Source organism: Cnephaeus nilssonii (genome assembly GCF_951640355.1).
Source record: "Cnephaeus nilssonii genome assembly, chromosome: 4".
NCBI classification, from domain to species: domain Eukaryota; kingdom Metazoa; phylum Chordata; class Mammalia; order Chiroptera; family Vespertilionidae; genus Cnephaeus; species Cnephaeus nilssonii.
In genome coordinates this window covers 97928361-97942619 of record NC_137075.1, presented here as the reverse complement: position 1 = coordinate 97942619, position 14259 = coordinate 97928361, and the positions used below count along the sequence as shown (strand labels likewise).

The 14259-nt window shown below is 44.3% G+C and overlaps 1 protein-coding gene across 1 annotated transcript in view; it reads right to left on the bottom strand.

Annotated features, from left to right (window-relative positions):
* Window positions 1–14259, bottom strand: part of KCNK10 (potassium two pore domain channel subfamily K member 10) — a 109430-nt gene that overhangs the window by 27285 nt on the left and 67886 nt on the right. Inside the window, exon 4 of the mRNA XM_079768928.1 lies at window positions 13715–13875. Coding sequence (XP_079625054.1) covers window positions 13715–13875 — 161 coding nt within the window. The remainder of the gene's footprint in view (window positions 1–13714; window positions 13876–14259) is intronic.

The window sequence follows — 14259 nt, the reverse complement described above, 5'->3', positions numbered from 1 at the left end:
TTGACATCTTCAGAACATTTCACCCCAAAGCCACAGAATATACATTCTTCTCAAGTGCACATGGGTCATTTTCAAAGATAGACCATATGCTGGGTCACAGGCAAAGTCTCTTCAAATTCAAGAAGATAGAAATTATATCAAGCATCTTCTCAGATCACAGTGGCATAAAACTGGAAATCAACTACAATAAAAACAATCCAAAGAAATCAAACACATGGAGACTAAACAGCATGCTATTAAACAAGGACTGGGTCACCAGAGAGATCAAGGAAGAAATAAAAAACATCATGGCAACAAATGACAATGAAAACACAACAATCCAAAATCTATGGGACACAGCGAAAGCAGTCTTGAGAGGGAAGTTCATAGCTCTACAGGCCTATTGCAAAAAACAAGAAACAATGGTAATAAATTACTTAACCCTACAACTCAAAGAGCTAGAAAAAGAGCAGCAAGAAAAGCCCAGTGTAACCAGAAGGAAGGAAATAACAAAGATCAGAGCGGAGATAAATGACATAGAGACCAAAGAAACAATACATAAGATCAACAAAACCAAGAGCTGGTTCTTTGAAAGGATAAACAAGATTGATGGACCTCTAGCCAGGCTCACCAAGAAGCAAAGAGAGAGGACCCAAATAAACAAAATCAGAAATGAAAGAGGTGAAATAACAACAGACCCCGCTGAGATACAAAGGATTGTTACAAAATACTACGAACAACTCTATTCCAACAAACTGGACAATCTGGAGGAAATGGACATATTCCTAGAAAAATATAACCTTCCAAAAATCAATCAAGAAGAATCTAAACAGCTCAATAGGCCAATAACTATGGACGAAATTGAAGCAGTCATCAAAAAGCTTCCAGCAAACAAAAGCCCGGGGCCTGATGGCTTCACAGGAGAGTTTTACCAAACATTCAAGGAAGAACTAAAACCTATCCTCCTCAGACTATTCCAAAAAATTCAAGTGGAAGGAACACTTCCAAGCTCCTTCTATGAAGCCAGCATCACCCTAATACCAAAACCAGATAAAGACAACACAATGAAAGAGAATTACAGACCAATATCCCTCATGAACATAGATGCCAAAATCCTCAACAAAATTCTAGCAAATCGGCTCCAGCAGTACATCAGAAAGATCATACACCATGACCAAGTAGGATTTATCCCAGGAATGCAAGGATGGTACAATATCTGCAAATCAATAAACGTGATACATCACATAAACAAATTGAAAGATAAAAATCACATAGTCATATCAATTGATGCAGAAAAAGCATTTGACAAAATCCAACACCCTTTCTTGATAAAAGCTCTCAACAAGGTGGGAATAGATGGCTCATACCTCAACATAATAAAAGCTATATATGATAAACCCACAGCAAACATCATACTCAATGGACAAAAACTAAAGGCATTTCCCCTAAGAACAGGAACAAGACAGGGATGCCCACTCTCACCACTCCTGTTTGACATAGTACTGGAAGTATTAGCCATTGCAATTAGACAAGAAGAAGAAATAAAAGGCATCCAGATTGGAAAAGAACAAGTAAAGCTGTCTTTATTTGCAGACGACATGATATTGTACATAAAAAATCCGAAAGACTCCGTCAAAAAACTCATAGACTTAATAAATGAATTCGGCAATGTAGCAGGATACAAAATTAACGCCAAGAAATCTATGGCCTTTCTATACACCAATAGTGAACTTACAGACAGAGAGACTAAAAAGGCAATCCCATTTACCATCGCACCAAAAAAATTAAGATACCTAGGAATAAACTTAACTAAGGAGGTAAAAGACCTATACACGGAAAACTACAGGACACTGAAAAAAGAGATAGAGGAAGACGTAAACAGATGGAAGAACATACCATGTTCATGGATTGGTAGAATCAACATCATTAAAATGTCCATACTACCCAAAGCAATCTATAGATTCAATGCACTCCCCATTAAAATACCAACGGCATATTTCACAGACCTTGAAAGAACTCTCCAAAAATTCATCTGGAATAAAAAAAGACCCCGAATAGCCACAGCAATCCTGAGAAAGAAGAATAAAGTAGGAGGGATCTCAATACCAGATTTCAAGCTGTATTACAAAGCCACTGTTCTCAAAACAGCCTGGTACTGGCACAAGAACAGACATATAGATCAATGGAACAGAATAGAGAATCCAGATATTGACCCAAACCACTATGCTCAATTAATATTTGACAAAGGAGGCATGAACATACAATGGAATAAAGACAGTCTCTTCAATAAATGGTGTTGGGAAAATTGGACAGATACATGCAAAAAAATGAAGCTTGATCACCAACTTACGCCATACACAAAAATAAACTCAAAATGGATACAGGACTTAAACATAAGACGGGAAACCATAAAAATACTAGAGCAATCCACAGGCAGCAAAATGTCAGACATATGCCAAAAGAAATTCTTCACTGACACTGCCCCTAGGGCAATGGAAGCTAAAGAGAAAATTAACAAATGGGACTACATCAAAATAAAAAGCTTTTTCACAGCAAAAGAAACCATCAACAAAACAACAAGAAGGCCCACTGCATGGGAGAACATATTTGCAAATGGCATCACTGATAAAGGTTTAATCTCCAACATCTACAGGCAGCTTATACAACTTAATAAAAGGAAGATAAATGATCCAATAAAAAAATGGGCAACAGACCTAAATAGAATCTTTTCAAAAGAAGACAGAAGGAAGGCCAAGAGACACATGAAAACATGCTCAACGTCACTAATTATCCGAGAGATGCAAATCAAAACAACAATGCGGTACCATCTCACACCTGTCAGAATGGCTATCATCAATAAATCAACAAACGACAAGTGTTGGCGAGGATGCGGAGAAAAAGGAACCCTCGTGCACTGCTGGTGGGATTGCAGACTGGTGCAGCCACTGTGGAGAACAGTATGGAGTTTCCTCAAAAAACTGAAAATGGAACTCCCATTTGACCCAGTAATCCCACTCCTGGGAATATATCCGAAGAAACTAGAAACACCAATTAGAAAGGATATATGCACCCCTATGTTCATAGCAGCGCAATTCACCATAGCTAAGATTTGGAAACAGCCTAGGTGCCCGTCAGCAGATGACTGGATCAGAAAACTGTGGTACATCTACACAATGGAATACTATGCTGCCATAAAAAAGAAGGAATTCTCATCATTTGCAGCAACCTGGGAAGAATTGGAGAACATTATGTTAAGTGAAATAAGTCAGTCAATGAAAGAAAAATACCACATTATCTCACTCATTTATGGATAATAAAGAACATTATAAACTTGAACAAAAAGATAGATACAGAGACAGTAAAGCATCAAACAGACTGTCAAATTACAAGGGGAAGGTTAGGGAGAGGTGGGGGAGATAAGAGATCAATCAAAGGACTTGTATGCATGCATATAAGCATAACCAATGGATGCAAAACTCTGGGGGGTGGGGGCATATATGGGAGTGGGGTGTGGGGAGGGCAATTGTAAGATATGTACACATATAATACCTTAATAAAAAAATTGAAAAAAAAAAAAAAAGAAAGATAGTTGATGTTTATGGTAAAATTCACTTCTGACAAGGAGTGGGGAAAACTAACTTAGGGGACATCGCTCCGTTTAACTGGCAAAACGTGGCAAGAATGCAGCATCTGAACACAAGTGCAGCAAAACCCTCTTCTGAGGGTCCCCCTTGATATCTGAGGGCCAGTTTTCTTTTGGGAAGAATGTCTAGGAGCACGTTAAGGCTTGATAAAAATATGAACTGGCCCATGTGTTCAAGATCTAGTAAGAGCACCCACAGGTTGAGAGGCAACCCCCAAGCAGCTAAAATAAATTCTTTCTCATTCTTTTATCTTCCTTTTAGTAGAATAGTGGAATATCATGGACACATCTGTGTAAACAGTTGTAGCCCTTTAAGTGCAGCTGAGAAAGCGAGTACAACCTCCTCTCTTGCACAGAGGACTGGCCGGGGTTCACTCAGACCTTCTGCATTCTTCCTGGCTGAGTCATGACCAATGCAACTTCTCCTCCCAGGGCAATGACTGCTGATGGGAGTTGAGTCCCGTTGAGTCTCAAGACCTTCCACCCAGCAGGTAGGACTGATAGCAGCATCAGCAAACATCTCTTCTTCACTGGGGCTTGTCAGGGGTGCTGCATGGCCTGCACACCCTGTGTGTTAGAGGAATCTAGTCCATCTCTCTCTCATCCCCAATGAATTCGCAATCAATGAAGTATTTACCGAATACCTCCAAAGTGCTTAGCGCTGAGCAGGGGTACAGGGAAAGAAAGACATAGTAGGCCTTAGTTTCAAGACCCTCATGCTTTACTTAAAGAGAACAGTCCATTAGCAACATAAGACAGGTGCATCACCGAAGATGTGCGCCATGTCAAATACGCAAGGTAGAATCCACAGTCCCTCCTCTGAGCTTCCATGGCTGACAGGTGCCTGCCATAGCCATGTTCACCACTTATTGAGTGCTGACCACATGCCAGGCATTGCTCACAAGCATCAGCTAAATACCGAAAGAGGTAGCTATGGAATTTATCCCCATTTTTCAAACGAGGAAACTGAGGCACAGCCTAAGGTCACATGGCTTAGGCACTGAGACAGTGAGGCAGAGGATGCCTGCCCCAGCCACGGTCTTACCGGGGACATTGGTCTTTTTTTTTTTTAATCCTTGATTTTTAGAGAGAGTGGAAGAGAGAGGGTAAGACAGGGAGAAATATCAATGTGAGAGAAACATTGATTGGTTGCCTCCTGCACAAGCAGAGCCACAACCAGGCAGGAGCCTGCAACCAAGGTACGTGCCCTTAACTGGAATCGAACCTGGGACCCTTTGGTCCTCAGGCTGATGCTCTATCCACTGAGCCAAACCGGCTAGGGCAACATTGGTCTCTATGCATGCCTGTTTCCTTCTCGGGTGAGAAGACTGTCTCTTGTTTATTGCCACATACCCCATTGTTGCCATTGCTGAAGGTGCTATTTGATAATTGCTCATTAAACTGAGCTGGGAAGGGTCTGAAGGGAAAGCTACGAGGGGGAGTTGGAAAGGGAATCATTACAACGTGAATAAAGGGATTTCAGAGCAGCGGCAAGGCAAGGGGGAACCCAGATGTCACCAGCGTGCAGAGGCCCAAGGTGGCCTGGCGTCTGGCTGCCCTCCCTCCCAGTAGCTCTGCTGCAGTGCCAGAGCTGGAGCAGGATGGGAACAAGCAGGGGGCATGGCTGGAGGTGAGGACAGGAGGGGGGCAGGTGCCAGAGGGAGGCACAGCATGGGACCCCGCCTCTCGCCTTTGCCCCCAATGTAACAGAATGGCAGCTATCAGAGCAGCTAAAACATAAGGGACAATCAAATAGCAAGTTAGCCAATGCTGTCTTTGTGGCCCATAGAAGCTGAAGAAGAAAAAAAGAAACAGAGAAGAATAAGTGTTGGTGAGGCTGTGCAGAAACTGGCACCATTGCGCATCGCTGGCGGGAATGTAACATAGTGCAGTGCTGTGGAAAACGGTATGGCAGTGCCTCAAAAAGTTAAACATAGACATACCATATGATCCAGTAATTCCACTTCCAGGTACACCCCAAAGAACTGAAAGCAAGGACCTGAACAGATTTTTCACAACCGTGTTCCTAGCAGCATTATTCACAGTAGCCAAAAGGTGAAGCAACCCTAGTGTCCATCAACTGATAAATGGATAAATAAAATGCAGTTCATATATACAATGGAATATCATTCAGCCTTAAAAAGGAAGGAAATTCTGACATGCTGCAACATGCATGAATCCTTAAAGACATTATGCTGAGTGAAGTAAGCCAGACACAGAAGGAAAAACACTGTGTGAAGTATCTGGGGCCGTCACATAAGTAGAACAGCGGTGACTGGGGCTGAGGGCATGGGGAGAATAAGTTATCATTTCATGGGTACAGACTTTCAGTTTTGGAAGATAAAAAAAATTCTGGAGATTGGTGGTGAGGATGTTTGCACGACAAGGTGAATGAACTTAATGCCACTGAACTGTGTATTTTTAAACAGCTAACATGGTACATTTTATGTAATGCATATTTCACCACAATAAAAAGTTAGGGATAAATAAAAAACTGAAGCAGGCTTTATAGTACCCCAGTAATTCCTGGGGTTACCTTAATTGAGAACCTCTTTGAAACTATGTGACTATGGCCAGGACAAAAATGTAAATTCCATGGGGAAAAGAGCCCCCAAAACAACATAGAAACGGTGCTGATGGGAAAAGCCAGCGTTGCTCTATCCCTTCGTACTCAACTTTTCCTGAGGATGGGAATCCTTTTTGAACATAAAAAAAAAAATTCCTCAATCCCCACAGAACAATAGAACCTTTGGTACCCACTGATTGTGAAAACATATCAAGAAAAAAATATACTATCACCTTTTAAAATGAACTTAAGTGATGACAACTCCCTTCTATACATGAGGAAAAGGGCAGTACATGTGTGAAGAAGACAGTCTTTATTCTCTCTACCAGCAATACTAGATGCACGAAAGGATTCTCGGGTCCTTTAAAACAGCACTTCAGGCCCCTGGGGACCCACCGCCCACAGAGGGAGAAACACAGCTCTATACTAACGAGAGGCTAAAACTCAGCAATAAACTCTAAGACACAGTTCAAAACCAGTAGGTCAAAAATGCTGTGATACACAAATGCAGCTCTTCTCAGAAAATAAAAAGCAAAGCATTCCCCCCCCCCCCCCCCCAGAATTACAGAGTGTATTTCTTCTACCTAGGCTGGATCCATGCCGGCAGGCAGCCCTGCCTTATACAAAGCCACCAGAGCCTGCTCAGCAGTGTGACCAGGCTGTGCCCGGCAGGCTGGCACCTCCCAAGGGAGCTGCCTCTTTGGGGTAAAGGTCCCAAACACTGGCACGCCTCCCAGTAATGACGTATTCTAATCATTTTCCTTTTCCTAATGCGAAAAGTTCTAAAGCTACTTTTTTATCGACTCCTGACACACCAGTCATTTAGAAACATCACCCTAGTGTAAGCCTGTGGATCGTATACCAGCTCCGTGATGGGCAGACGCGACTCAACAAAGGCATCTCTCAATTTTTAGGAACCTCAGTTTCTGGAAGCTGCACTAGAATGGTTTGTTACTTGCTTGGCTGACACAAGTACCATGGGGCTAGATGTAAGAGAAAAACCCGTTGTTGTTTTACATTGATAAATGTAATTTTTTAAAAGTAGAGTTCTACAAGAGGGCAAAGGATTATTATTCTATGACGTCAGCATGCCTTGCTGAGGACCCACACTGGCCTGTGAAGTGGGTGGTGAGGGGTGACTATGGGAAATTGTCCACCTGGTAAGCTGACTCTAGGATACTAATAGAAATGAGTGCTTGTAACATTCTTGCATCAAAGTTGTAACCCAAAAGTACCTGGAAGTTTTAGAAACAGGTTACCATGTGGTGGATCGAAAGCATGTGGTGGGTCCCAAATGCAAAGATATAAGCTGCTTTAATTAATCAAACCCATGGAATCATGTCTTCAATGGGCACAGCCTTGGAGAGAACGAACCCAGAAATATGCCAGAGACTTTCCTCTAGTGGTTCTCAACCTTTCTAATGCCGCGGCCCTTTAATACAGTTCCTCATGTTGTGGTGACCCCCAACCATAAAATTATTTTCATTGCTACTTCATAACTGTAATTTTGCTACTGTTAATGAATCGTAATGTAAATATCTGTGTTTTCCGATGGTCTTAGGCTCTACAGCAGCGGTTCTCAACCTGGGGGTCGCGATGACCCACAGGTTGAGAACCGGTAGCAGCGTCGCCTAAGACTAGATATTTACATTATGAGGAACTGTATTAAAGGGTCACGGAATCAGGAAGGTTGAGAACCACTGCTCTATTGGGTGACAGCTTAGGAGGAGCTTCTCCATAATTCGTTCCTTGAGTTTAGGACTGAGTTAAACACCCAGTGGGAATTAAAACCTTGGTGCGGACTCCCTCAAACTCCAGGTTCTCAACTCCACTGAAGGAAAGCTCTGAGGCAATCGGTGAGGCCCAGAAAAAGAAGTGTGGTTTTGAGGGCACGACCAGCTGCCTGGGCTGCCCAAGAGCTTGGCTGTGAGCTGTGTTTCCTCTTATTGTCAACAATGAGTGGGTTGTACAGAGAGTAGAGAATGCATCAACTTCTCTCTCAGAGGTGGGTCAAAACAAGTCAGCTATCGGGATAGCACAAGCCCCTTTTAGAAGCCCACCTTTACATTAGTCACATCGTGGACATGAGCAAGGAGGCATTTAAATCCTAGATTGAGCCTGGCCGGGGTGGCTGAGTGTTGACCTATGAACCCGGAGATCACAGTTCGATTCCCGGTCAGGGCATATTCCCGGGTTGCAGGCGGCAGCCGATCAATGATTATCTCTCATCATTGATGTTTCTATTTCTCTCTCCCTCTCCCTTCCTTTTTGAAATCAATACAGATATATCAAAAAACTAAAAAAATAAAGAAAATAAATCCAAATGGATCTTCAGGAGTAGAGAACACCGAGAAAGAGATGTTTGCTAAGAACAACCCAGTACTGGGAGACAGAACAGGTGAGTAGGAAAGAATCGGAGGTTATGGTCCAATTCAACGTATGGCCAGATGACACAGGGCCAATATGAACGTGTTCTCATCTTTATCTGTCCCAGATCATCCTAACCTTTCACAAAGACTCTCCTGAATCACCAGATGCTACCCCTGCCTCACAAGAGAAAGAAGGAAGGAAGGAGAGCGGAAAGACTCAGTCTGGCTTGAAAATCCTCGCTCTGTTCCTTATGGCCTGGGTGACCTTGGTCAATGTGTACCTTCTGGTCTCATACAATGAAGAGGGTGACACGGCCTTTCTGAGAGGGTTGCTGCACAGCTTACTCTCGGCAAAGCCCACAGCCAGTGTCTGGCCTAGACTAAAACCTCGAAGCAGATTTGCATCTTATCTCTAGACTTTGAGACGGAGGTGCCAGAGTATTCAGTCTGACCTCAGTCAAATCCTCTTGGACAAATGACAAATCCGAGTCTCCCTGCAAAATTCAAAGGTTTACGAGTGACTTCCCAGAAGTTCCACACACTTTCTGGGGCACTTGCAGCTATACCACCTGGCTTCCCCCCACACTTGTTTAGGCACAGCCCTGATGTGCATAACTAATTCCTCAGTGAGCATTTCCACTACTGTTAGGACTGGAACTTTGTACCCACAGAGCTGAAAATAACACCCAGTTTCCAAAACAAGGGTTTTGATCTTCCTGAAATAATCTTTTCAAGTGAACCCCACTGCCGCTGGGAGCTAGCTCAAGACTCCTTGTGAGAAACAGAAGCCTCCTGCAAATGTGTCCTTCAAATCTCTCCTCCACTCATGCCAGGCACATGGCAGAGGCCTCCAGGAGTCCTTGGCTTCCACCGCCAGCCCCTTCCTGCAATCCAAAGTGATTGACTAGCCCACTAATTGAGCATCATTAGCAGATTGAGATCGTAGTCACCCGGTCTTAAGCACTTGGCAGGCTCCGAAGTCCCCAGGGAATCGTGGCACCAATAAACCTAGCATAATGTGTGATTATGTGTCAGCGACACCCAGGCTCCTTTGGCTTCGGAGGCAAATGAACATTTCTGCGGCGTCCTTGGGGGAAAAGGCCAAGGAAGAAAAAAGAGTCCCTTAGTTACAGAGGTAATATCAGAAAGCCTGAGCTGCTTCCCAACAGAGGCCGAAGTCCAGCTCAGAGCAAGAAAACGGGATCCAGTCCAAAATCAGACCGGTTTTCCTGCAGCATCCTCTCCGGTGACAGTTGGCCTGGCCCCACAAAGGAGCCAGCCCGCAGCAGGGGACACAGAAGCTGTCCACTCCCCAAATCTGCTTTGGGACCCACGATCAACCCTGCGGAACCCCAAATCATCATCCTTCAACCGCCAACTGCCCAGATTGCACTTGGAAACCTAGGAGGAATTATTTTTACTGGGTATTACATAAATACTCAAAAATCATCTCCAGGAATTCGAATGGTATATTCACAACACCTAAACTCCACGTTGGACTCATGGCCTGGGCTCAGACCTCTGACAGTAAATATTAGTGGCCCACCTGGACGAGGAGGCAGGATTACTGGTCCGGGTCCAGGCTGTGCCCCCAACTGACTGTGTCGCTTCAGGCAAGTCATTGAACAACCCGCAGGCTCCAATCCTCCGGTGTGAGAAGAGTCTCACTGGAGCCGTGTTCCCCAAAGAGCCATCTACAGGCCATCTGTTCTAAATGCTAGGGAGCCCAGGAGTAGTCCCAGGGGACAGGCACAGGAGATGACTAGTGCTCACCAATTTCCCACCTCCGCCCCTTCCAGGAGATCAAACAAAACCTTTCAGCCCCCCCTTTGCAGTTGGGTGGGTCCATGTGACTAGTTCAGGCCAAAGGGCTGTGACTGGAGGCCAAAGCCCTTAAGAGCCAGTGTGCAATGCCTAGCTGGTCCCCCCATCTCCCCCCTCTCCCTCAAACCCATTAAAGCCCGGAGAGCTGCCTGGGCCGCAGCAGACCCTGGCAGAGGGTTATTTGTTACCATAGCATAATCCAGTCTCCCCTAAGTGATTCAAGGACCCCAAAGGTCACCTGATTAACGACAAATGGAGGGAGGACAGCTTCCCAGTAAGGGGCCTGTGTGGCTAGCGGCTGTGACCCCTGTGGCCCATGCTGCCATTTGTTTCCCCAACTTCTCTGCCGACAGAATTCAAATTTAGCTCATCACAGGGATGTGGTCAGCCCCAGAGCTGTGACATAACAAATCAAATGGGTGTTGCTTTTTTAAGCCTCTGCATTGCCGATCATTTGCTGTAAAGCAATAGAAATCCAATGACGGGTGAGATAGTGAAAAGTCCCTCCGTCACCGAAGCTAAAGCTACATCCTCTGATGAGCTAATCAGCAATAAAGTGGACACTTTAATGTCAATATGCTTATTTCCATGTTTATTTCTCAACTAGTTCTGAGCTTCAGAGGACAAAAAGGTGTTTTCTTTTATTCACCGCATGCTAACCCCAAGCATCTTGTCACCCTGTAGCCAGAAGCATTCCTACATAATACAGACACCCTCAGCAACTCTTCAAAATGAGGCTCAGATGTGGTAGAAGGCCCCAAATCCTGTCACTTCAGAATACAGGCAGCTGGAAGGCTGACTTTATATTTTATCTTTACTCCACGAAAAATCCTCTCTATCCCCCCAAAAACCACAACAGACGAAAGGAAAGGCTTAACAGTCACTGAGCAGGTGAGGAAACAAAAACAATGAGCCTTCTCCATGGGAACCAGAAATCGCCACCCCAAGTTTTGTTGTTTTCAGTTCTCAAACAATCACCTAAGAGTAACTGGCCTTTTAGATGTAAACTGGCCATAGTTTAAATGAATGGCAGGAGCTGGGAGGTTCTCTAGCAAGGCCGCATGCAGCAAGCCAAATTGCTGTTTGTATCTCCAGGAAGTGCGCTTCTATGGCTCCTGGAACTCATCATCCCTGCCAACAGCGCCCTCCACTGGGCTGCAAATGCCTACCTTGTATGCTGCCAATTCCATAATACACCACCCTCAGCTTCCTGGAACGGAGTGGCATCAGTATAAAAATGAAATGTGAGATTTTTGAGGCTGTCCCAGCGCCCGTTGAACTAAGCACGGAGAGGCAGCTTCCAGGGGAAGGAGAGCAGTCCTCTAGTTGAAGTTCAAAATACATTAGGGGGAACGAAGTCCCCAGATTTGGTAGCTGGTGTCATCAAATGAGTGCAACCTCTTTCCTCGATTAGAATACAGTCCCTCATTTTGTTTTTTTATAAAAAAAGAATTTCAAAAGCTCGTAGTCTAAGCAGTTGTTTTACAAATAAAGACACCGTGGTCTTGAGAAATTACTTAAATATAAAAATGCCGGATCTCCATTTGAATCCTGTTCATCTGCGTGTTTGCTCCGCCAGATTTACTTTTCTGTAGCTGTGAGGGCTAGAAGGGCTCCTCTGAGAACTGTTCCTGGAGGCAGGGTTGCCCTGTCTGGTTCAGGCAGACCTGAACCTCTGAGAAGCAGAGAAACTGAGCTCTGGCGGTTTCCATGGTGACCACTGAGCCGGGTGCATGCTCTAATGAGGCTGGCTGACTAGCCAGCACTTAGGGAGCAAAGGTTGTGGGGCATTCCAGGAAAAACCCACATGCCGCTGAGCTGCTCGGATGGCATGTGAATGGGCGGCTACCCTGCCAACAAACACTTCGTTCAGGAGACAGACACACAGCTCTGAACTCTACGTGTCTGGCCCCACGCCAGGCTTTTTTCTATACATGAATTCATTTAATCATTACCAAATATTATGAAGCAGATTAGAATTCTATCCCCTTTTGCTAAGGAGTAAACTGAGGATCACTGAGCTTATATAAAGGTGGCTCTAAGCCTTATTCATCCACTCTGACAAACTGGAACTGTTCTAACAAAACTAAAGTAGGGAACTCCCTGTATTCTTCTAAAGAAAAGCTGGTCATGATTGCTTGTCTCAGAGGGAAAAACAAGTTCAGATTTAGAGCTAACCACTGACCTATCTTTCCCATCATTGCCGGATTCTGAAAAAGATCTCAAAGTGTCATTTTAAAATATTAAGTCATGAAAAAAATTCCCTAAAGAAGGTTTGGAACACTTGAACATTAGGTCAATAATGAGAAAAAGAGCAGAAATGACCCTACACCAGTGGTCAGCAAACTCATTAGTCAACAGAACCAAAAATCAACAGTACAACGATTGAAATTTCTTTTGAGAGCCAAACTTTTTAAACTTAAACTTCTTCTAATGCCACTTCTTCAAAATAGACTCGCCCAGGCCGTGGTATTTTGTGGACGAGCCACACTCAAGAGGCCAAAGAGCCGCATGTGGCTCGCGAGCCGCAGTTTGCCGACCACGGCCCTACACCAAAGCAAAGCAGGTGGTCTGTGAAATCATACGAATAGGTGTGCGTTAAAGGGCCTTGGGAACCCCAGTCCAATCACACCTATGTCACATGACTGTCATTGATGCCAGGAATGCCATATTTAGTAAATAAATTTTGCTTGAGTTGAGACTTTTGTCCCTTGTTTAAAGGTAAGTATTCTTAAAAGGAAAAAAAAAAACCCACTAACACCATAGCAGTCATCAGCGCCTTAGTATGAATTAGCACGTCAGTGTCCTATTGCTGAGGGAACACAGCAGTGGAAGGAGAAAGAGGGAGGGGCCACGGGGAGACAGATACAAAGGGGCCGAGAAAAGACAGGCTCTGGAAGAGATCCCAGAAACCAGGATCATCCTGAAGACACCGAGCTGGCCAATAAAGCGGAAGGAAGAAGTTCCAAAAGCAAAATGGATGAATTTACAGTTTTTACTTCATTGCAAACATGCTAAGGACTCATCTTCATCTTTAAGAAGAAATGAAGTGTGCTTCATGTCTTCACAAAATCTGTGCTGGCAAACCCATACTTAACCCTCTGTGTGGTGATTCCAGAGATACCACTCTACAGAAAGTAACTACCGAAGAGAAGAGTTTCGGCACAGTGCCTGTGACTGCCATCAGCCACACAGGAAATGTGATCCTAACACCGGACTATTCCCTTAAAAGTGGTAATGATATGACAAGACCCTGATGATCCCTCCTGGATCCCGCCGGGCTAACGCCAATTGGACCTCAGAGGTCAGGGTTGACATAGAGGCAGTACTCACTCGAAAGACCTTCTCCACTCTTGCAATGCTTTTCCCAAAGATGGTTCCAAGTTGGTCTCCAATTCCAGCCAATAAGAAACCAAAGAGTGGAATTCCAAAGATGGCATATAAAATACAAAAGATTTTGCCTCCTTCAGTGCTCGGAGCAATATTCCCATACCCTGGTGAGAAATATTAAAAAGAGAGAGGGAGAGTGGTGAGGTAGCAGAGAAATTAGAGTACAGAACCAAAGACTCCTAGACCCTTCCAAACCTTCCTGCAGCCCCACCCCCAATTTGATGAACTTTATTTAGAAAGGAGCACTTCATTTTAAAGGCCCGTACACGCCAGAACACTGTCCCGTTGCTTCCTTTCCGTCTTTGTTATCAACAGTTTTAAGAAGATCCAGGTTTCCGGGATCTAATGTGTTTAGTTAGATTACCTTTTAGGAAATGTGTGGTTACCCAAAATTGCATTTCTAACGGAAAAGTGGTAGAATCCATTTCAGAAACACCAAACATCCTGGACCTGTCTGGTCTAGGGACACCTGCACACCTGAGAAGGGT